Source organism: Ranitomeya variabilis, chromosome 1, assembly GCF_051348905.1.
Source record: "Ranitomeya variabilis isolate aRanVar5 chromosome 1, aRanVar5.hap1, whole genome shotgun sequence".
NCBI lineage: Eukaryota > Metazoa > Chordata > Amphibia > Anura > Dendrobatidae > Ranitomeya > Ranitomeya variabilis.
In genome coordinates, this window is record NC_135232.1 from 704385088 (window position 1) to 704409904 (window position 24817).

Here is a 24817-nt window from a genome sequence, read left to right on the forward strand (position 1 = left end):
GAACACTGTCAACGTGATATCACCGCTGCAGCCAAACAATAGACACTGAGAGCAGTGGTGGAGACTCAGCGCTAGACCTGGGGAGAGTAAATTTTTAGAATTAACTGATCACACAGAGAAAACTTAGCATTGGAAAAAAAAACTTTCATACCCCTTTTTCACACTAGGCGGCACAAATCTTTTACCTTTTTCCCATCAGGCTTGTCCACCAAGAATATTTCACTCCATATCTGAATTCCTGTAGTCTCTCGTTCCGATCCACCTCTCCATGAAAACCCAGACAGTGGTGCATTATAATCTCCAAGCCAATCCACAGGCTCCTATAAAGAAGAGTGTCATGGGGTCAGAAAGCTCGACTAAGACCATGTTCACACGGTCAGTATTTGGTCAGTATTTTACATCAGTATTTGTAAGCCAAAACCAGGAGTGGGACAATCAGAGGAAAAGTATAATAGAAACATATGCACCACTTCTGTATTTATCACCCACTCCTGGTTTTGGCTTACAGATACTGATGTAAAATACTGACTGAATACAGAACGTATGACCATGGCTTAATACTGACACTTGAGGTGCACGGACGCACACAGTTTTTTTTGTTTTTTTTGTTGGATGCCATATACTCGTGCCAATAGACAATATAGACATTTGATGGAAGCCATTGTCCTCTAGCAATACGTTGGATGGGGGTTGTATGTTCCTCATCCTGTCATTATTGTCCCCAACACATCATTGGGTACATGAGGCCACTTTTAGGACAGATAGAGGTGACACCTCATTTAACCGTTGGTTGGACGTGATCAATAACGACCTTTCCTATGAAGACTCTAGGACTTTTCGGGCTACTGGTTCTATTTGATTCCACAATAATTACAGCTATAGACAGGCTTTCTCCGGAGCGCGCATATTCAGATAACATCACATAATCTACCATTGCCGTCAGTGGATATATAGTAAGACAAGGCGCAAGAAGATCAATACCGTTTTATACATGTATCGCAGCATGAAGTCCATGAGGAAGGACTTTCCTTTCCTGAATGCTCCTGCCACTGATACGGCCACAACCTCCTTATCCCTCACGTCTTCAGAAAGCAGAATTCGGTTCAATGCCCCTTCATCCAGCTCGAAGGAATGGTCCTCTTTAACCACCAGCACCTGTACTGGTTGAGCCTTTTTTTCATATTCTTCCTCTTCGGAACTCCAATCGTAATTTCGGTCAGAAAACCCCCCTAGAGTATCGAGGAGACACCAAAGTTAATTAATACTTGGTGGCAGCAGAAAATGATTAAAGCTGGTGAATGATTAGAACAGGTTGATATACAGGTATAGTGTCCCCCCCCACATCTTGGCTATTACAGCCTCCACTTCTCTGAGAAGGACTTCTAAAACATCTTGGAGGTGTCTGTGGGAATTTTTGCCCCTTCATCCAGCAGAGCATTTGTGAGGTCAGACCCTGATGTTGGGCAGAGGCCGGGCTCACAATCTCTGTCCAAGTTCATCCTAAAGGTGTTGTATTGGGTTGAGGTCCGGACTCTGTGTGGCCGATCGTGGTCTTCCACCAAACTCCCTCAGCCATGTCTTGGTCAACCTTGTTTTGGGCACCGGGCACAGTCATAGGGCACAGAAAAGAGCCTTCTCTTAACTGTTCTAATAAAGCTGGAAGTTACAATTTTACATAATCTCATGTGCTGAAGAATTAAGATTTCCTTTCATTGGATCTAAGAAGCTGAAAACACCCTGAAAAACAAGCCCATAACATTATTCCTTCTCCACCATCTGTACAGGGGGCACATTGCAGTCAGGGGGTAACGTCCTACTGGAGTCACCAAACCCAGACTCCTCCATCAGACGCAGATAGAGCAGTGTGATCTGTCACTGCACAGAACGCGTGTCATCCAGAGTCCAGTGGTGGCAGCTTTACACCGCTCCATCCGACACTCGACATTGTGCTTGGTGATGTACGGCTGCATGCAGCTGCTCAGCCATGAAGCTCCCGGCAGGGGCGCAGTGTGTGTGCTGATACCAGAAAAGGTCTGGACTCTGCACTACTCTTTCCACTACTCAATAATGTCACTCACAGGTGAAGGAGGAAGATTTAGGAAGGGGAAGTGTCATGCACGGACTTGTTACCCCTGTGCTCCCTATTACAGGACCGCGCTCGTATTGGTGAGCTCTGTTAAAGGCAGACGTCATGGCAGGGCCGGAGCTTATACACCAGGGACAGGGACTGGAGATTGTACGTTGGACAATGGGGCTGGATGAAAACTCTGAATTCAATGGCTAAGACGTGTGTCCCAATACTTCTCTGCATATATTGACTGTTTTGTATTGTTTATCAATAGAAACATAAAAAATATTTTGAATGCAATTTTCCTGTCCTGTCACAGTGCGTGTATAACTTTAGAATGATTTTTATTGCTCTAATGGATATAAAAATAAATCTGCTTTGAAAATAGTTTTCTGTCGTTTGGTGTATACAGCTCTTATGTGTCGCTATGGTAAAATCCCTGTGTAGCCTGACCCTACCCTCCTCCTCGCTACTCTACAGATGATTAAAGGTCTGGACTAGAACACTGTTTCAAGGAATTGTCAGGTAAATGCAAATTATCACCTATCCTTGGAGGGTGACCTGCTCTGATCATCAAATCGGGGGCTTTTCATCCCCATTACCCCCAACCAGAGCTCCATTGCTTCTCTAAGATAAGAGCCTCAGGAAAAGCCAAGCCAAGTGCGCAGCACCCCTAGAGAATGGTTGGAGCAGCAGTCGGGCACTCCATTATTACAGAGATAAAGTTCCCCGTTCCACCAGGTCCAAGCAATTGGTTCCTCACCGATTGATAAGATAGGTGATAACTTGTTTTAGTCGGACAACCACCTTGATGTATTTGCAAAGCTAATTATTTCAGAGGATTTACCAATGTAAATCACTACACAGATGTATATACACTTATGAACTCAGAGTTACAAAGTAGCAATACAAACCTCAGATCAGTCACTTCACTATGTTAAAGTTCAAAAAATACTGTTTTTTAAAACAAGCCCCATCTGTGGCCGGTTAGCTCAGTTGGTTAGAGCGTGGTGCTAATAACGCCAAGGTCGCGGGTTCGATCCCCGTACGGGCCATTAACATTTTTACAGGATATTTGTAATAACTGAAAATCAATACTTTTACCTCTAATGAATAAAAAAGGATAAAAGATCAATGATTAACTAATGACATTAAAATGTATCATCCACTTCCTACTTTCATTGTTTACAAGAACAGCATCGCCATCTAGTGGTACTTTCATGCAACAGCATTTATGAATATATTACCAATGTATTCTTTTCTTCTGCACACTTTCTATAGTTTCAATATACACAATAGGCATTGCTATAGGGCAGGGGTGGGGAACAATTTTTCTGCCCGGGGCCATTTGGGTCTTTATACTATCCTTCCGGGGCCATACAAAATTATCAACTTTAAAGTTACCCTGCTACATTTGGTCAACCATTAAAGCAAACCTGTCAGCAGTTTTGGCAGATAAGACATACGGCCACTGCCTTTCAGGGCTTATATACAGCACTCTATAAGCTGTATATAAGCCCCCAACCAGATCTGAAAGATGAGAAAAATACGTTTTATTATACTCACCTGGGTGTTGAAGGTCCGGCGCCTCCCATCTTCTTGTGATGCCTCCCTCCTGTTGCTTCATGGCTCCCCAGCATCGCGCTCTGGCGCAGGTGTAGTTATCTGCCCTGTTGCGGGCAGAGTAAAGTACTGCAGTGCGCAGTCACCGGGAAAGGTCAGAGAGGCCCAGCGCCTGCGCACTGCAGTACTTTACTCTGCCCTGATGATAGGGTACACATACATACATACAAATATATATATATATATATATATATATATATATATATATATATATATATATATATATATATATATATATATATATAATCTTTATTTTTATATAGCTCTAACATATTCCGCAGCTAAGCCCACCGGCATCAGGGGCTTATCTACAGCATTCTGTAATGCTGTAGATAAGCCCCCAATGTATCCTGAAAGATAAGAAAAAGAGGTTAGATTATACTCACCCAGGGGCGGTCCCGCTGCGGTGGGCGTCGCGGTCCGGGGCCCCCCATCTTCTTACGATGACGTCCTCTTCTTGTCTTCACCCTGCGGCTCCGGCGCAGGCGTACTTTGTCTGCCCTGTTGAGGGCAGAGCAAAGTACTGCAGTGCGCAGGCGCTGGGCCTCTCTGACCTTTCCCGGCGCCTGTGCACTGCAGTACTTTGCTCTGCCCTCATCAGGACAAAGTACGCCTGCGCCGGAGCTGCGGCATGAAGACCAGAAGAGGACGTCATCGTAAGAAGATGGGAGGCCCCGGACCGGACCGCGACGCCCATCGGATCGGACCGCCCACCCAGGTGAGTATAATCTAACCTCTTTTTCTCATCTTTCAGGATACATCGGGGGCTTATCTACAGCATTACAAAATGCTGTAGATAAGCCCCTGATGCTGGTGGGCTTAGCTCATCATCGATTTTGGGGGTGACAGGTTCCCTTTAACCCCTTCATGACCCAGCCTATTTTGGCCTTAATGACCTTGCCGTTTTTTGAAATTCTGACCAGTGTCCCTTTATGAGGTAATAACTCAGGAACGCTTCAACGGATGCTAGCGATTCTGAGATTGTTTTTTCGTGACATATTGGGCTTCATGTTAGTGGTAAATTTAGGTCGATAATTTTTGCGTTTATTTGTGAAAAAAATGCAAATTTGGCGAAAATTTTGAAAATTTCGCAATTTTCACATTTTGAATTTTTATTCTGTTAAACCAGAGAGTTATGTGACACAAAATAGTTAATAAATAACATTTCCCACATGTCTACTTTATATCAGCACAATTTTGGAAACAAAATTTTTTTTTGCTAGGAAGTTATAAGGGTTAAAATTTGACCAACAATTTCTCATTTTTACAACAAAATTTACAAAACCATTTTTTTAGGGACCACCTCACATTTGAAGTCACTTTGAGGGTTCTATATGGCTGAAAATACCCAAAAGTGACACCATTCTAAAAACTGCACCCCTCAAGGTGCTCAAAACCACATTCAAGTAGTTTATTAACCCTTCAGTTGTTTCACAGCAACAGAAGCAACATGGAAGGAAAAAATGAACATTTAACTTTTTAGTCACAAAAATGATCTTTTAGCAACATTTTTTTTATTTTCCCAAGGGTAAAAGGAGAAACTGGAACCCAAAAGTTGTTGGCCAATTTGTCCTGAGTACGCTGAATCCTCATATGTGGGGGGGAACCACTGTTTGGGGGCACGGCAGGGCTCGGAAGGGAAGGAGCGCCATTTGACTTTTTGAATGGAAAATTAGCTCCAATCTTTAGCGGACACCATGTCGCGTTTGGAGAGCCCCTGTGTGCCTAAACATTGGAGCTCCCCCACAAGTGACCCCATTTTGGAAACTAGACCACCCAAGGAAGTTATCTAGATGGATATTGAGCACTTTGAACCCCAAGGTGCTTCACAAATTGATCCATAAGAATGAAAAAGTACTTTTTTTCACAAAAATTTTATTTTAGCCTCAATTTTTTTCATTTTTACATGGGCATCAGGATAAAATGGATGCTAAAATTTGTTGGGCAATTTCTCCTGAGTACACCGATACCTCGCATGTGGGGGTAAACCACTGTTTGGGCGCACGGCAAGGCTCGGAAGGGAAGGAGCGCCATTTGACTTTTTGAATGGAAAATCAGCTCCAATCTTTAGCGGACACCATGTCGCGTTTTGAGAGCCCCTGTGTGCCCAAACATTGGAGCTCCCCCACATGTGACCCCATTTTGGAAACTAGACCACCCAAGGAAGTTATCTAGCTGCATATTGAGCACTTTGAACCCCAAGGTGCTTCACAAATTGATCCATAAGAATGAAAAAGTACTTTTTTTTCACAAAAATTTTATTTTAGCCTCAATTTTTTTCATTTTTACATGGGCATCAGGATAAAATGGATGCTAAAATTTGTTGGGCAATTTCTCCTGAGTACACCGATACCTCGCATGTGGGGGTAAACCACTGTTTGGGCGCACGGCAAGGCTCGGAAGGGAAGGAGCGCCATTTGACTTTTTGAATGGAAAATCAGCTCCAATCTTTAGCGGACACCATGTCGCGTTTTGAGAGCCCCTGTGTGCCTAAACATTGGAGCTCCCCCACATGTGACCCCATTTTGGAAACTAGACCACCCAAGGAAGTTATCTAGCTGCATATTGAGCACTTTGAACCCCAAGGTGCTTCACAAATTGATCCATAAGAATGAAAAAGTACTTTTTTTTCACAAAAAATTTATTTTAGCCTCAATTTTTTTCATTTTTACATGGGCATCAGGATAAAATGGATGCTAAAATTTGTTGGGCAATTTCTCCTGAGTACACCGATACCTCGCATGTGGGGGTAAACCACTGTTTGGGCGCACGGCAAGGCTCGGAAGGGAAGGAGCGCCATTTCACTTTTTGAATGGAAAATTAGCTCCAATCTTTAGCGGACACCGTGTCGCGTTTGGAGAGCCCCTGTGTGCCTAAACATTGGAGCTCCCCCACATGTGACCCCATTTTGGAAACTAGACCACCCAAGGAAGTTATCTAGCTGCATATTGAGCACTTTGAACCCCAAGGTGCTTCACAAATTGATCCATAAGAATGAAAAAGTACTTTTTTTTCACAAAAATTTTATTTTAGCCTCAATTTTTTTCATTTTTACATGGGCATCAGGATAAAATGGATGCTAAAATTTGTTGGGCAATTTCTCCTGAGTACACCGATACCTCGCATGTGGGGGTAAACCACTGTTTGGGCGCACGGCAAGGCTCGGAAGGGAAGGAGCGCCATTTCACTTTTTGAATGGAAAATTAGCTCCAATCTTTAGCGGACACCATGTCGCGTTTGGAGAGCCCCTGTGTGCCTAAACATTGGAGCTCCCCCACATGTGACCCCATTTTGGAAACTAGACCACCCAAGGAAGTTATCTAGCTGCATATTGAGCACTTTGAACCCCAAGGTGCTTCACAAATTGATCCATAAGAATGAAAAAGTACTTTTTTTTCACAAAAATTTTATTTTAGCCTCAATTTTTTTCATTTTTACATGGGCCTCAGGATAAAATGGATGCTAAAATTTGTTGGGCAATTTCTCCTGACTATACCGATACCTCGCATGTGGGGGTAAACCACTGTTTGGGCGCACAGCAAGGCTCGGAAGGGAAGGAGCGCCATTTCACTTTTTGAATGGAAAATTAGCTCCAATCTTTAGCGGACACCATGTCGCGTTTGGAGAGCCCCTGTGTGCCTAAACATTGGAGCTCCCCCACATGTGACCCCATTTTGGAAACTAGACCACCCAAGGAAGTTATCTAGCTGCATATTGAGCACTTTGAACCCCAAGGTGCTTCACAAATTGATCCATAAGAATGAAAAAGTACTTTTTTTTCACAAAAATTTTATTTTAGCCTCAATTTTTTTCATTTTTACATGGGCATCAGGATAAAATGGATGCTAAAATTTGTTGGGCAATTTCTCCTGAGTACACCGATACCTCGCATGTGGGGGTAAACCACTGTTTGGGCGCACGGCAAGGCTCGGAAGGGAAGGAGCGCCATTTCACTTTTTGAATGGAAAATTAGCTCCAATCTTTAGCAGACACCATGTCGCGTTTGGAGAGCCCCTGTGTGCCTAAACATTGGAGCTCCCCCACATGTGACCCCATTTTGGAAACTAGACCACCCAAGGAAGTTATCTAGCTGCATATTGAGCACTTTGAACCCCAAGGTGCTTCACAAATTGATCCATAAGAATGAAAAAGTACTTTTTTTTCACAAAAATTTTATTTTAGCCTCAATTTTTTTCATTTTTACATGGGCATCAGGATAAAATGGATGCTAAAATTTGTTGGGCAATTTCTCCTGAGTATACCGATACCTCGCATGTGGGGGTAAACCACTGTTTGGGCGCACGGCAAGGCTCGGAAGGGAAGGAGCGCCATTTCACTTTTTGAATGGAAAATTAGCTCCAATCATTAGCGGACACCATGTTGCGTGTGGAAGGTATGTAGTGTATGTCAGGTTGGTTGGTGTGGTGTAGTATTCACCACACACACCAACCTGACATACACTATACCAAACTACACACCAACCTGACGTACACGCCATACACACCCACCTGACACACTTCGTCAGGTTGGGGTGTGTGGTGTAGTGTACGTCAGGTTGGTGTGTGGTGTAGTGTACGTCAGGTTGGTGTGTGTGGTGTAGCGTACACTATACACACACACCAACCTGACGTACACTATACCACACCAACCTGACGTACACTACGCCATACACACCAACCTGACGTACACTACGTCAGGTTGGGGTGTGTGGTGTAGTGTACGTCAGGTTGGTGTGTGGTGTAGTGTACGTCAGGTTGGTGTGTGTGGTGTAGCGTACACCATACACACACACCAACCTGACGTACACTATACCACACCACACACCAACCTGACGTACACTACGCCATACACACCAACCTGACGTACACTACGTCAGGTTGGGGTGTGTGGTGTAGTGTACGTCAGGTTGGTGTGTGGTGTAGTGTACGTCAGGTTGGTGTGTGTGGTGTAGCGTACACCATACACACACACCAACCTGACGTACACTATACCACACCACACACCAACCTGACGTACACTACGCCATACACACCAACCTGACGTACACTACGTCAGGTTGGGGTGTGTGGTGTAGTGTACGTCAGGTTGGTGTGTGGTGCAGTGTACGTCAGGTTGGGGTGTGTGGTGTAGTGTACGTCAGGTTGATGTGTGGTGTAGTGTACGTCAGGTTGGTGTGTGTGGTGTAGTGTACACCATACACACACACCAACCTGACGTACACTATACCACACCACACACCAACCTGACGTACACTACGCCATACACACCAACCTGACGTACACTACGTCAGGTTGGGGTGTGTGGTGTAGTGTACGTCAGGTTGGTGTGTGGTGTAGTGTACGTCAGGTTGGTGTGTGTGGTGTAGCGTACACCATACACACACACCAACCTGACGTACACTATACCACACCAACCTGACGTACACTACGCCATACACACCAACCTGACGTACACTATGTCAGGTTGGGGTGTGTGGTGTAGTGTACGTCAGGTTGGTGTGTGGTGTAGTGTACGTCAGGTTGGTGTGTGTGGTGTAGCGTACACTATACACACACACCAACCTGACGTACACTATACCACACCAACCTGACGTACACTACGCCATACACACCAACCTGACGTACACTACGTCAGGTTGGGGTGTGTGGTGTAGTGTACGTCAGGTTGGTGTGTGGTGTAGTGTACGTCAGGTTGGTGTGTGTGGTGTAGCGTACACCATACACACACACCAACCTGACGTACACTATACCACACCACACACCAACCTGACGTACACTACGCCATACACACCAACCTGACGTACACTACGTCAGGTTGGGGTGTGTGGTGTAGTGTACGTCAGGTTGGTGTGTGGTGTAGTGTACGTCAGGTTGGTGTGTGTGGTGTAGCGTACACCATACACACACACCAACCTGACGTACACTATACCACACCACACACCAACCTGACGTACACTACGCCATACACACCAACCTGACGTACACTACGTCAGGTTGGGGTGTGTGGTGTAGTGTACGTCAGGTTGGTGTGTGGTGCAGTGTACGTCAGGTTGGGGTGTGTGGTGTAGTGTACGTCAGGTTGATGTGTGGTGTAGTGTACGTCAGGTTGGTGTGTGTGGTGTAGTGTACACCATACACACACACCAACCTGACGTACACTATACCACACCACACACCAACCTGACGTACACTACGCCATACACACCAACCTGACGTACACTACGTCAGGTTGGGGTGTGTGGTGTAGTGTACGTCAGGTTGGTGTGTGGTGTAGTGTACGTCAGGTTGGTGTGTGTGGTGTAGCGTACACCATACACACACACCAACCTGACGTACACTATACCACACCAACCTGACGTACACTACGCCATACACACCAACCTGACGTACACTATGTCAGGTTGGGGTGTGTGGTGTAGTGTACGTCAGGTTGGTGTGTGGTGTAGTGTACGTCAGGTTGGTGTGTGTGTGTGGTGTTGTGTATATCAGCCTGGTGTGGGTGAGTTCTGTAGTGGAATATCAGGATGTGGCTAGTCCACGGACGTGTGATGAATTCTGAAGCATTCATTCAAACACAGTCCAGGTTTGTCGGGACACGTTTCACATTGGAAACGAGTTTCCCTTCTTATCCCCCTTTTATAGCACGCCCGGCACCTTTTTTTTGCTCTCCCCTCACAGGGAAAATGTTGCCCTGGTACCACACGGGAACCTTGAGTTCCAGTGGTGCTGGGGCCCGCTCCTTCCTCGCCTCCAAACATCAGGGCCTTTATCACCACCTCCTGGAACTGAAGGAAGGTGTTGTTGGTCTGGCCTGCACATCGTGATAGCACGTATGCGTTATATAGTGCCATTTGTACGATGTGCACAGCCAGTTTTTTATACCACACCTTCGTTTTCCGCATGGCACTATAGGGCTGGAGGACTTGATCAGAAAGATCAACTCCCCCCATGTGTTTGTTGTACCCCAGGGCACAGTCCGGTTTGTGGACCTGTGCTGGGGTACCTCAAACGGTGGTGGCCGTGGTGCCGGGACCATGGATTGTGGTCAAGAAAAAGACGTCCCTTTTGTCTTTGAACTTGACCACAAGCATGTTGCCGCTAGATTGGGCCCGGCTCTCACCCTTTGGGAGAGCCTGCTCAATTAGCGACAAAGGGAGACCCCTCTTGTTTCTGCGCACAGTACCGCAAGCGACGGTAGCTCTGGCAGAGAGGGATTGAAAGAGTGGGATGCTTGTATAAAAGTTATCAACGTACAGATGGTAACCTTTATCAAGCAGTGGGTGAACCAAATCCCACACTATTTTCCCACTCACCCCCAGAGCGGGTGGACATTCTGGGGGCTGGATACTGCTGTCCTTTCCTTGATAAACTCTAAAGCTGAGCGTGTACCCTGAGGTACTCTCGCAGAGCTTATAGAGCTTAATCCCGTACCTTGCCCGTTTGCTGGGCAGGTACTGACGGAACTGAAGCCGCCCTTTGAAGTGGATGAGGGATTCATCCACACAAATTTCCCTTTGGGGAATGTACACTTCAGCAAACTTGTTGCTGAAGTGTTCGATGACAGGCCAAATTTTGAACAGTCTGTCAAAATTCGGGTCATCGCGGGGAAGGATGTCAGTGTTGTCCCTAAAATGAAGAAATTTATGAATCGCCTCAAAGCGTTTGCGAATCATAACCATGCCATATACTGGAGTTTGATATAAAATATCAGTACTCCAGTATTGGCGAATTTCTGGTTTCTTCACAATCCCCATGTGAAGGACCAGTCCCCAATATTTCATCATTTCTACGGAGTCAACGGGATTCCAAGTAGTAAATGATGAACTTGGGTTTTCGGCAAAAAATTGCAGGGCGTACAAATTTGTTTGCTCCACCATGAGACTGACAATTGACTCGGAGAAAAAGACTTTGAAAAAGTCTATTTCCCTGAGGTTGGCAGTCTCAAATTGGATTCCTGATTGGGGAATGAAATCAGGAATCCGTGGAGCAAAGTTTTGAGGGACGGGGGTCCAGGTGGGGGCACTAGTGCTAGGTTGGGCGTGACTAGCACTAGGTTGGGGGATACTCACCCTTGGCTGTGTGTCTTCTCCCCTGGGCTCCGGCTCTCCTCCGCTGGGCTCCGGGCGATTTCTCGTCCTGCGACATCTTGGGGGTGGCGAGTCCGTGTCACTGGAGGAGGAAGAGGGGGAGGAATACAGAAAAGTGGGGTCCTCACCCTCACTATCAGCTTCGGAGGCAAGAAAGGAATATGCCTCCTCAGCTGAGTACAGCCTTTGTGACTGGGACTGGGATGAGCGGGACATTGTGTGTGTGGTGTGTGTAAAATAAACTTTATTATAGTGTGCGTGTGTGTATGTGCGAGTGTTTGGTGAAACTTTCCACTGCAGGAGGGGGCTGTCAGGCGCGCGGGGGCTGTCAGGCGCGCGGGGGCTGTCAGGCGCGCGGGGGCTGTCAGGCGCGCGGGGGCTGTCAGGCGCGCGGGGGCTGTCAGGCGCGCGGGGGCTGTCAGGCGCGCGGGGGCAGAGGCGATGCAGCAGCAGATGGAATCGGCGGCAGCAGCAGCAGGGGGTGATCAGGGGGTGATCAGGGGGGAAGTGGGTGAACACCGGGGGACAGGAGGGGGCTGTCAGGCGTGGGGGGGCAGAGGCGATGCAGTAGCAGCAGCAGATGGAATCTGCGACAGCAGCGGGGGGTGATCAGGGGGACGGGGGGTGATCAGGGGGACGGGAGGTGATCAGGGGGATGGGAGGTGATCAGGGGGTGATCAGGGGGGTAGGGGTGATCAGGGGAGGCAGGAGGGGGCTGACAGGCGCGGGGGGCAGAGGCGATGCAGTAGCAGCAGCAAAAGGAATCAGCGGCAGCAGCAGGGGTGATCAGGGGGACGGGGGGGGGTGATCAGGGGGGCAGGGGGTGATTAGGGGGGCAGGGGGTGATCACTGGGGGATAGGAGGGGGCTGTCAGGTGCGGGGGGGCAGAAGCGATGCAACAGCAGATGGAATCAGCGGCAGCAGCAGGGGGTGATCGGGGGTGATCAGGGGGGCAGGGGGTGAACACCGAGGGGCAGGAGGGGGCTGTCAGGCACGGGGGGGCTGAAGCAATGCAGCAGGAGCAGATGAAATCTGCGGCAGCAGCAGGGGGTGATCAGGGGGGCGGGGGGGGTGATCAGGGGGGGGTGATCAGGGGGGCGGGGGGGGGAATGATCAGGGGGGCGGGGGGGGGGGTGATCAGGGGGGTGGGGGGGTGATCAGGGGGGCAGGGGGTGATCACCGGGGCAGGGGGTGATCACCAGGGGGCAGGCGGGGGCTGTCAGGAGCTAGGGGAGCTGGGATGATGGAGCTGGCAGCAGCAGCAGGGGGGGGTTGAAAAGGGGGGCAGGGGGTAAGATCGGGGGGGAGGGTGATCAGGGGAGCAGAGCGCAGAGGTAGATGGCAGAGAGGGGAGTACCTGGCGGCGGCAGCAGGAGCACAGGCGGCAGCGGCGGCGGCGGCAGGAACACAAGCGGCGGCGGCACACGCGGCAAGAGGAGCGGCAGCGGCGGCAATCGGCGGCGATCGGCGGGAGATATGAGGGGAGGGTCCTCGTTCTCCAGCTTCCAGCAACGGGATGAGTATGGAGAACGAGGACAGAGCTATTTTACTCCGCCCCTCCAGGTCTGATTGGAGAGCTAGCGTCACAAGGACGCTAGCTCCAATCAGAGCTGGAGGGGGTTAAAAAAAGGTCACCGGGAGCGATCGTACACCCGGGGGGGCAAAGCCACCCCCCCTGGGGTGAAGTACAGGTCCCCCTGCACCTGCGGGTACGGTGACATTTGAATGACCCCGGTCACCGGACCCGCAGGGAAGCATTCCCGCCATGACGCCACATAGGCGTCATAGGTCGGATTGGCACCGACTTTCATGACGCCTACGTGGCGTCAAAGGTCGGGAAGGGGTTAAAGTGTGCAAAGTCCAGGTCAGGGTTTTGCAGGGCCAGGATGCGCAGCTGTGTCCTGTGGGTGCTAGACAGGAGTCTCTCAATAAACTGCTCCTTTAATAATCTATTCCCATCTTGCACATTGTCAGGGTCAATCTTCTTAATGACCCGCAGTGCCTCCTGGAGATTAAGGGCATAGTCCCGTATACTGTCCTGCACCCTTTGTTTACATCCAAAGAATCTCATTTTTATTTCTACTGCAGTGCGAGTGTCAAAAGTGTCCTTCAGCCCAGCAAAGATTTGTTTGACAGTCCCTTTATCAATGTTCGGCCATGACTTTACTTCCTTCTGGGCCACACCAGTTAACTGACCAATGAGGATGTTGACTTTTTGAGTCTAAGACAGGAGGTATACTTTAAACAAACTGCAGAGTCTCTCCTTAAAATCACTCAGGGTGTCTGACTCCCCTGAATACTGAGGTAACCAGGCCGCTCCCGGTATGTATGGCATTGATAGCGACATTATGGGGAATACGGCAGTGGTTGCCAGATCTTGCTGCACTCTGGAAGCTGCAGCCGCTTCTGCCGCCGGATTCTGCGGTACTATCCGATCCGGGCTGTGGCTGTGTCTGCCACTGAATCTTGCGGCGCTATGGGGGCTGTGACTGCGTCTGCCACCGGCGCTGCATCTCCACCTGGGCTGGACATGTTCCTTCTCCCCCCTTAGTTAACCTCAGCCAGGCCCCGTGTACCGTTACCGGTGGGAGTGGCTTCTGGAAGGTGCTCTTTCCGGTTCTCAAACCTGTGGCCTCCTACTTCTTTTTTTTTATCTGCACACCGCAGAGCACGTAGCGCAGCTTCTTGCACGCCGCATGGTACCGTGGGGTACTCAGTACCGGACTGGTTCTGTTCTTAAAGGGGTGGTCACTAGTGATGAGCAAGTGTACTCGTTGCTCGGGTTTTCTGGGGTGAGCTCACTTGCAGCTCCAGACCCCAGGCTCCTCTCCTTTGCCTCTTCTCTTCTCACTGTCCCTAATAGACTGTCTAACCCTTCCCCAGGCCAGAATTTATAGGGAAGTTCCCCTGAAACCGGGTTTAGAGCTCTCCCTTCCGGTCTGGAGTCAGGACGGTGTTGCATGTAAGTGTTACCTGATTAAGGGATCCCTCCTTGTTTCCAGGCATGACATCACCTCCCCCGTGAGGAAGACAATACCATTGTGGTATCTGGACTCCTGGGGTGCCACACATGCACTGTGAGCTGTGAGGTCTTATATAGACAGGTGTGCGCCTTTCCAAATCCAGTCCTATCAGTTTAATTACACACAGCTGGACTCCAATGAAGAAGTAGACCTATCTCTAGGAGGATCACAAGGAAATGGACAGCGTGTGACGTAAATATGAGTGTCTGAGCAAAGGGTCTGAATACTTATGACCATGTGATATTTCAGTTTTTGCAAAAATTTCTACATTTCTTTTTTTTTAGTCAAGATGGGGTGCAGAGTGTTCATTAATCAGAACAAAAATGAACTTTTTTGAATCTACCAAATGGCTGCAATGAAACAAAGAGTGAAAAATTTAAAGGAGTCTGAATACTTTCCGTACCCACTGTATATTACCATATATACCTTCAGGAGCAAATAGTAACAAGAGCCTGAATATGATGCTGAGCGCATTGTATAAGAAGCTCATACTGGACTCTGCCTCCTATAAACGAGAATTTAAATCCGCCGGAAGGGGCAGAGTACCTGCAGTTGCCCTATAAAACAGGGTACGGCCTAATGTAAGGGTATGTGTCCACCTTCAGGATGGCCGGCGGTTTGAACAAAGTGGCAAACCCGCTCCGGCCTAAGCTCCACCCCCTTCTGTGATGCGATGATGCCGGATGTGTTCATTGCACACATCCGGCATCATCGCACCCCACGCATAGGGCCCTGTGTTTTACCTTGCGGCGGCGCAGCGTCCCCGCAAGGAACACGGACATGCTGCGATCTTAAAAGACGCGCAGCATGTCCAGAATCGCAGGGCCGCCGGGTGCGTGTTACCACGCATAGTGGAGACGGGATTTCATAAAATCCCCTCCACTATGCTGGAACATCTGGACGCAGCATTTCCTGAACGTGGAAACATACCCTATCAAGACTTCTGCACTTGATGGGCCCCTAGAGAAATACGGGTCTACAACCTGTGAGTGGGGCTGGAGATCTTCCAGGGTGTAATGGACAAGTCACTAGAGAATTATTTGGCATCATGTATAATAGTAGATATTGCTGCACCAAAAAAAGAACATAAATATTTCCTTTATATGTCTGTATCATCTGCCAACCCGTACAATAAAAGGGGAGATGCATCACTGCATAAAGGAGCCCACATATATAATGGCCAGTACAAGCAGAAAAGACCATTGTTGTTGATTATCCTAATGATTACTGCAACATGGGGGTGGATGCAGAAAACTGAAGACCCCTGTGCAAGAACAACGTGAGCTCCTCTTCGCAGAGGCGTAGCTAGGGGTTCAGCTCAGGGGGGGGCGAAACATGTGAGTGGGCCCCTAACAGGCGGACATATCATTAGTGCAAACTATGCGGCAGCACATGGGCCCAAGAGTTAAGGGGGCCCATTTCTACCTCTAAATAAGGTGCAATTTTGTATTTTTAGAAGTTCTTGGGCTGCAAAGGGCCCATATATTGTTCTTGCACATGGGCCCTTTTCTGTCTGTGTCCACCTGTGGCCCTTAACCAGGTAACCATGACTGTAACTACGGTGGGTTTAGGGGAACCTCAGGAGATGACCGCACTGTTATTGAAAATAAATCTCTATACAATAACCAGCACTGATAATACCACCATACGGTAACACCATATAGTGGTAGATACCAGTCCTGCATGACATAGAGAGATCACAGCACAGTTATAGATGGTGACTTACAGAGGACGTTCTTTCCGGTGGAGCCATTCACTTTTCCCATCTTTTCCACCTGGCCCAGACTGACAAACTGTGTATACTATTATTTCAACATTTTTCAGTCACTGCTCTGTGTATAGAGAGTGGCGACTGTAACTGATGCCCCGGGACAGACTGACAGCCGATACAGCACTATCTGCCACCCAGTGGCTTCGTAAGTGCCTACTTAATATTTAGGAGTCCCCCAATGTACAGTAATAATGGCCCCAGCATCGCTGATGAGAGCAGGAGGTCGTGTGACGATTTTCTTCTATTGACAGAAGTCAAACTTGTCTAGTCAACATGTGCAAACAGCAAACGTGGTCGCATGACCGCCTGAACACACCAGTGGTCTTGGGGTCTCATGACGGCAGGTGCACCCCATCAGGATTTGGCAGTCTGTAGAGTGACTGCAGACAATTATCCCAAGCCTTTAATAACTTAAAGGGAACCCGTCACCCCCCCCCCCCCCAGGGCCTATTAAGGTAAAAGAGCCACCTTCTTCAGCACTAAGGCTGCATTCTGTGAAGGTGGCTCTTATGTTTTTTATCCCTAATAACGCTGAAATATTCACTTTTATAAATTGTGCGCCATACCTGTATTGATTCCGGGGGGGTACGTTTTCTCCCCCTGACTCAGCCGCCTCGCAGCCGTTCATCATCCCACCGAGCACCGCCTCCTTTCTGTCTTGTGCCGTCACTGGCGCTCTGCAATTATTTCTCGGGCATGCACAGTGCGCGCTGCCCTGGAACTTATATCAAGTGATGTAAGTAGATTGTACCTGCGCACAGCGCCAGATTCCCAGCTCCGCAGTGTGAATAAATCATAACACACTGCGGGCGGGATCTTGGTCCTCCGCTACACGCAGGCGCGATATCAGTACATCAGCTGATGTGTGTTCCAGGGCAGCGCACACGGCGCATGCCCGAAAAATGAGAGCCCAGGCATCGGAGCATGGTGGGATGATGGACGGCTGTGAGGCGGTTGTGTCCAGGGACAAAAGACCTACCCTCAGACTCAATACAGGTATGGTACGCAATTTATAAAAGTGAATATTTCAGTGTTATTAGGGATCAAAAACATAAGAGCCACCTTCACAGAATGCAGCCTTAGTGCTGCTGAAGGTGGCTGGCTCTATTACCTTAATAGGCCCTGGGGGGGGGGGGGTGACAGGTTCCCTTTAATAATTTATTCTTATAACATAGAATGCAGCCCATGGTTACTGTATTGTTATACTTGTTAGGGGGCAGACAGACGGACGTATTTCTCATGTGAGGATCGCATCGCAGTCCTTGGACTGACAGTCTGCTCTCCTGACCCGAGGCTGACAGTTGCATAGTAATCTATCACGCTGTCAAGCTTATGTCAGGAGAGTTGTCAGGGCCAGTCCGAGGATTGCAATGCAATCGTCGCATGACTTATACAGTGTCTCTCTGCGCCCTTATGTTAATACTTATCCTTGTTATAGTAATATTGACCTTCTTTGCTATGCTTGTTTTACTAATACTTATAAAAGACCCAGCTTGCAATAATAAAAAGCCCCCGACCTCCCCATCTCCAGCCCCCAAGACAGCAACTATTAGGGTATGTTTCCACGGGGAATATTGCTTGGGTTTTTGCTGGGGATTGGATGCTGTGCACATCCGCAGTGTCGAAGCTTCCAGATGTTACAGCACAGTGGAGGGGATTTTATGAAATCCCATCTCCACTATGCGTACATAGACGCAGGTGGCAGACCTGCGTAACCGGACATGTGGCACGTCTTTCTAGACCACAGCATGTCTATTTATCTTGTGGAGATGCTCCGTCTCCACAAGATAAATAAAACAGTCTATGAATAGGATGCGGTGATTCCACCTGTGTTCAATGAATATATGCGGAATCATTGCGCGTACAACAGGGGGCAGCGCTTTGGGTGGAGCGGGGCATCCAAAGCGCTGCCAATACACCTCGAGGTCACATACCCTCACATATGATGGAGTGAATATCTCATAACATTAAAGGGCCACTGTCACCCCCTCCAGCCGTTATAAACTAAAAGAGCCACCTTGTGCAGCAGTAATGCTGCATTCTAACAAGGTGGCTCTTTTAGTTTTTGCTTCTGTTATTCCCAAAATAAAGCGTTTTATAATTTTGCCCAAATACCTATCTTTATACCTGGAGGCAGGTCTTTGAAGTGCCCAACTGCCGTTAGTCATCTTTTCTGCGGCGCTGGTCGCCGCCCCCTCAGCGATGTTTTCCTCTGAAATCCGGCGCCTGCGCTGTGCTCTTCTGCCTGGGACAGGCGCAGTCTTCATTGTCCGTCATCGCTCAGATGCCGGGTTCTGGACTGCGCCTGTGCGGGCAGTGCGGCCACTCTGCTACTGAATCCCCGTCCCGCAGTGTGTTATGCATTATGCACAGTGCGGGGCTGGGATTCCTAGGCAGTCCGGAACCCGGCATTTGAGCTATGACGGCCAATGCTCAATGCGCCTGCCCCAGGCAGAAGAGCACAGCGCAGGCGCCGGATTTCAGAGGAAAACATCGCTGAGGGGGCGGCGACCAGCGCCACAGAAGAGATGACTGACGGCAGTTGGGCGCTTCAAAGACCTGCCTCCAGGTATAAAGATAGGTATTTGGGCAAAATTATAAAACGCTTTATTTTGGGAATAACAGAAGCAAAAACTAAAAGAGCCACCTTGTTAGAATGCAGCATTACTGCTGCACAAGGTGGCTCTTTTAGTCTATAACGGCTGGAGGGGGGTGACAGTGGCCCTTCAACAGTATAATAATAATCAGCCCCCCAGTGCCCCCTCACCCACGTCAGCCAACACAATACCCTCAAACTCTCCCATTCACCCCCAGTACCCTGTCCCCTTCCCACAATACCACCATCCTCTCATTCACCCCCACAGTGCCCTGTCCCCCTGCACACCCACAATAACCCCCGTTTCACATTTACCCCACAGTGCCCTGTCCTCCTCTCCCACTTCAGCCCCCACAATACCACAATCCTCTCACATTCACCCCCACAGTGACCATGATATGCCTAAATCGAATTACTCTAATAAATTCCATCCCCACTTACTGATGAAGTTTTCAGGCAGACAGTGAGAAGAACCAGGAAGTGTCCACATAGCTGCTCGGAGGGCACTAGGACCCAGCTGCCTCAGCCAAACCAAGCGTGCACACACTGCACAGCCAGAAAGGAACTGCAGCTGCTGCTGACAGCCAGGAAGAGATTCCTCAGGTGAGACCACATTGCACGGAGGGAGGCTCTGCAGCCGGCATTGTGCTGCTCTCTCCCTGACACCTCAGACTCGGCAGTGGGTCTCCCGATGGGCCCCTTCAGGTGACTGGGCCCGGGGCAATGGCCCCCTCTGCCCCCCCAGTAGCTACGCTACTGCCTCTTCGGCATCTGTAGCATAAGGCACCAATATCTGATCGATGGGGTTCTGACACCAAACACCGTCATGTTCAGCTGTTCTTGGGTCCAGCCCTGTACTCTGTATAATAGCTTTTCTGTACTGCTGCTCATCTGTTATTGAAGTGAATGTTATCTGAGCTGCAATGCCACCACTACATGGTGTGTGAGGTAGTGAATGGGGTTTATAGTTACACTAGAAATAGGCCCGATGTTATTGCATCGGGAATGAGGTGAAATGAACATCTGTGCCAGCGGCTGAGCCAATGAGTGGCGCGGGATTCAAATCCCCTGCCAAAGCCGAGCAGCACCGGTCAGCCAATGATTTGATTTGAATCCCGCATGGCACCGCTCATTGGCTGAGCCGGCGGGCGGGGGATTCGAATCCCGCGCCACTCATTGGCCGAGCTGCCCCTGGCCGCACGGCTTTGGCGGAGGATTCAAATCCCGTGCTGCACCGCTCATTGGCTCAGCCGGCAGGACGGGGGATTTGAATCCTGCGCCGCTCATTGGCTCAGCCGGCGGGGCGGGGGATTTGAATCCTGCGCCGCTCATTGGCTCAGCCTGCGGCAGCTCAGCCAGCGAGTGATGCCTCGCGGCTTGGCGGGGGAAATGAATCCCGGCCGCCATATCAGAATACCCATAACCTGGGTGTTCCAATATGGCGGTCGGCGTAGTTCCGATGCGAGCAGCCGGGAGATCTCCCAACGGAATAGCGGTGCCTTTTTTGTCACTTGTGGAGGCGCAGTTTGTGGCCTACTGGCCGCGGTGGATTGTGGGATAGCGACACAATCGCCGGAAGCTGTGACAGTGCCAATTATATATTAGATTCCTGGTGGTTTAAGGTAGTGAAGTGATTTATAGTTGCTTTCCTGGTGGTCTGGAGCAGTGAAATCATTTATAGTCATATCCCTGGTGGTCTCTGGGTAGTGAATGGCTTTATAGTTACATCCCAGGTTGCCTGGGGTAGTGAATGAGTTTGCAGCTAAATCCCTGACGGTTTGGGGTAGTGAATGGGTTTATAACTACATCCCTGTGGTCTGGTGTAGTGAATGGGTTTATAGCTACATCCCTGGTGGTCTGGTGTAGTGAATGGTAATGTAATAGAAAACAGGGTGCACTCAAGCCGTATAGGGCTAATTTTAGGGCGTGCAGAGCCAAGTCCAGTATTATATGGCTGAAGAAAAAGAGGAAGAATGGACTATAGTACGGCTCGCACAACCATATATATTGTGAAAATACAAAAATGTTTATTCAAAACACCACAACACAAAAATATGTATAAAAACATTTAAAAACACAACAATATTGTGTATATCACCCTCATATACTAATATAGGGGAAAATCCCCAAGTAACAGTATCACAAATATCATGTCACGGACACAATCAAAGAGTCAGGTAGAATACCTCAGAATATCATGATGGCTGCAAGGCTCTCATAGATATAATCATACATGATAGTGAAAGTACCCCTAGGTTGAAGACTGAATAAATGAGCAATCATAAGGTGTGAATCCATAAAGGATTAAAGAGTGGTATAACGCCACATAATCAATCTCTATAGTTAGATAACAAAGCGAGAAGGGTCGTCACCCAAATCTCGACAAACAATGGGGTCTTACTTACATGAAAGTCCAGAGAGAGTGTCCGGCATGTGGATACAAAAAGACCAGGTGATAGGCGGACACGCCGGACACTCTCTCTCTCTCACACTTGCTTAAAGCCTCCTGGGACCACACTGGCCCCCTCTTCAGCGGCTGGACAAGTACAGCACATTCCTTGTACTCAGAGAATACTGTAAGTTGTCTGTCCAATGCTTGGCATTCAGCAGACAGGGCGAGATGTGCCCATCCTTATCCCCCATGGCTAGGAGGATGGGACCTACCTGCACACTATCATTTGCTGATAAGTTGATGTGTCTTATCCTGATCTGGACCCAGACAGCCAATCAGTCACCACAGGAAGAGGAGCACCGGCAGTAATAACGCTGATTAATGCTCTGTCTCCTGGCTGCAGCCGGCCATTGTGATCTTATAGTTGTCTACTTTACGCATCTCATGTTCATCATTCATAATGAGGGCAAAAACCGCTAAGGTTTAGGGCCGGCACCGATAACGAGGACCAGGAAATCCTAGTCACAATGGGCACTCTCAGTACTGGGGTGTAATCACACATCATGCTGCAGTTTTGCTACCATTTTGGAAAAACTGTGGTAAAAAACACAAGAGGAGTGTAATATCTCATCTAGTCTGCATGCACAGACCAATAATGTGGGAAATCTTGATCCCTGAGGCTGCACTACTGATGACAGCATGTCTGCTCGTTAGTTTTCGGACAGTGTGTGAAGACCTTGTGTGGCACCAAATCACCCTCCACATCAATATCTCCCACCCTACCTGCGCTACATATGTATATCACAGAACATTGAAGTATTTGCTTATAACCCTGCACCCAACGGAAACCAGACGTCGTCATCAGAGTCAAAGTAGTGCAGCCTCAGGCTTTGGGCCTGTAATCTCCAGCAATAATATCTAATAAAAGTAAGAAACCCACTAGGTCTCCTTGAAGGATATGTCCAGATGAGAAGTATTTGCAGCCGATTTTCCGTCCGGATATAAAATTCGTTGTGCCATACAGCACCAACATGGCGGATGAGATTACATGAAATCTCATCCACATGCTGCGGAGAAAAGCTGAAGCGTAAAATGACCGTCGCCGCTTCTCATTCATGCTATGGATGGTTATTCACCTCCGATATTACCCAATGCAAATGGTGAAAGCTGGCGATTTATCCACAGTATTTGCACAGGGGAAACTGCAGCGATGTCCACACTAAGCGCAGATGAGAACCTGTCAGATTTTCACCCCCGGAAAGTCTGCAGTAAATACGTTCCATGAGCGTGGAGCCTAAAAGTTAGTTTCCCAGTTACTTGCAGCTATTAATGTCGCCCATCATGCAAAATGAAAGGAAAAAAAAAAAAAAGAATTGTGTCTGACAGACTGACACCCCTCCACTTGTGTGAAGCACTAACGACAAAGAAACCTCCATATAGCAGACGTCCCTGCAAGCGCCGCCCGCGCCCCTCACATACTAAGGGCATGTGCACACGTTGCGGACTTTGCTGTGGATCCGGATTTGACGCTGTTTTCCATGTGTTGTACAGTACCATGTAAACCTACGGGAAACAAAATCCTCAGTGCACATGCTGTGGAAAATACTGCGCGGAAACGCAGCGTTGTTTATTCCGCAGCATGTCAATTCTTTGTTCGGATTCCGCAGCGGTTTACACCTGATCCTCAATAGGAATCCGCAGGTGTAAAACTGCAGGTGGAATCCGCACAAAAACTGCGGTAAATCCGCGGGTAATCCGCAGTGCAGTTTACCTGCGAATTTTGCAAAAGCAGTGAGAAAAAATCCACACACTAATCCGCAACGTGTGCACATAGCCTAATATCTCATCCTGGGCGGGGTCTTTTCTATAAACATGGAGCCTGATTGCAGTCATTTAGGCCATAGCGGGTGGACTGTTTTATTAATGGGATTTATACATTATAAGAATGTCTGCAGCGCTGGAGACCCTCCCTGCACCGCTGACACACAGACTAACGGACTCCATTTACAGGTGAAAGGAAACTATCGCTCCCCCCATAGTGGATGGGGCATAATGTCTGCACATAATGAGGCTGATTAATAAACAGCATTTTTTTTTTTAATCACTAATGAACCGTAATACCCAGCATTACCTTTCAGTCTCATATATCAAATGGTTACAAGTATCTGTTGATCTTTATACGGTTATATCTGTTTCTGGGAAAGCTGGGTGACAATATGGCTGCCAGTACAACTACTACAGTCATTGTCATAAAGTTTTCTTTGTCTCCTCATATTGGAGGATGAATCACTATCTAACCAGGCAGACTTGACTTTCAGGACTCTGGAAAAGCTGGGTGACATCCTCTGTATTGGCATACATATTAGTGGTCATGCAGAATCAGATACCAGATTGTTCATAGGGACACCAGTAGATGGGCTCTGCCATCATGGCTATGCTTGGTACTGATAGCTAAGGGTGGCATGGATATCTAATTAGCAAGCCGTATGGGGCATGTCAGGATGCAGAAGTGCTGGTAGACAGGTACAGATAATAGGCTGCTAATCATATGCCAGGCTGACACCGACTTGTTAAATAGCTGCTGCTGCAGAACCTCTTAGCGGAGCAGACCTAGCAATTTTGTCACGTTTTCCAATCTCACTGATTTACGGATGTAAAATTCCAATAAAGGTTGTCAGGATATTTACCTCCTTCCCATCGGACATCAGACCTCTCCTCATCATCATCACAGCAGCAAAATACAATGGAACACACCCAGGGAAGAGACGGCTGTGTACCTGACTCACTAAGTCCCTCTGCAGTCATGTAAGTGAGACCCCACAGGATGAGGCGGTTTACTTACCCCAGCTGTTTCTTTCTTTTCGGTTTCGGGCCATGGCAGGGTGAGGCTGCAGGAGGTGGCGGGGTGTGAGGGGTCTGGTGATGGAGCCTCAGCTGCTTCTGCAGGAGGAGATGATGCTGAGAGAAGGAGGAGGAGGAGGACCAGTCACGTGGGCAGGAGAGCTGTGTGCAATAATACAAGAGAAGGCATCACACAACACTGATATAGCTCATGCATCTACAGCTCTGCTGGACTACTCTCCAAAATCTACAGCTCCAATATCCTAAGAAGCCTTACCTTACAGCATCCATTCCCGTCTGTGCATTATTAAGGTGCTGCATTGGCCGGCCTGAGGCTTAGGCTACTTTCACACTAGCGTTAACTGCAATACGTCGCAAATGCGTCGTTTTGCCGAAAAAACGCATCCTGCAAAAGTG

At 48.5% G+C, this 24817-nt stretch overlaps 1 protein-coding gene and 1 non-coding gene across 3 annotated transcripts in view; one reads left to right on the top strand and one right to left on the bottom strand.

The window, feature by feature from the left end:
- Window positions 1-24558, bottom strand: part of ATL1 (atlastin GTPase 1) — a 54788-nt gene extending 30230 nt beyond the window's left edge. For both annotated transcript variants that reach the window (XM_077267324.1, XM_077267323.1), the window contains exons 1-3: window positions 24402-24558; window positions 982-1229; window positions 186-320 (exon numbers count right to left, since the gene is read on the bottom strand). In XM_077267324.1, the coding sequence (XP_077123439.1) occupies window positions 186-320; window positions 982-1229; window positions 24402-24435 (417 nt within the window). In that variant the 5' untranslated portion in view covers window positions 24436-24558. The remainder of the gene's footprint in view (window positions 1-185; window positions 321-981; window positions 1230-24401) is intronic.
- Window positions 3050-3123, top strand: TRNAI-AAU (transfer RNA isoleucine (anticodon AAU)). Its single transcript has one exon. It is a non-coding gene; the product is annotated as a tRNA-Ile (tRNA).
- Window positions 24559-24817: the final 259 nt, after the last annotated feature.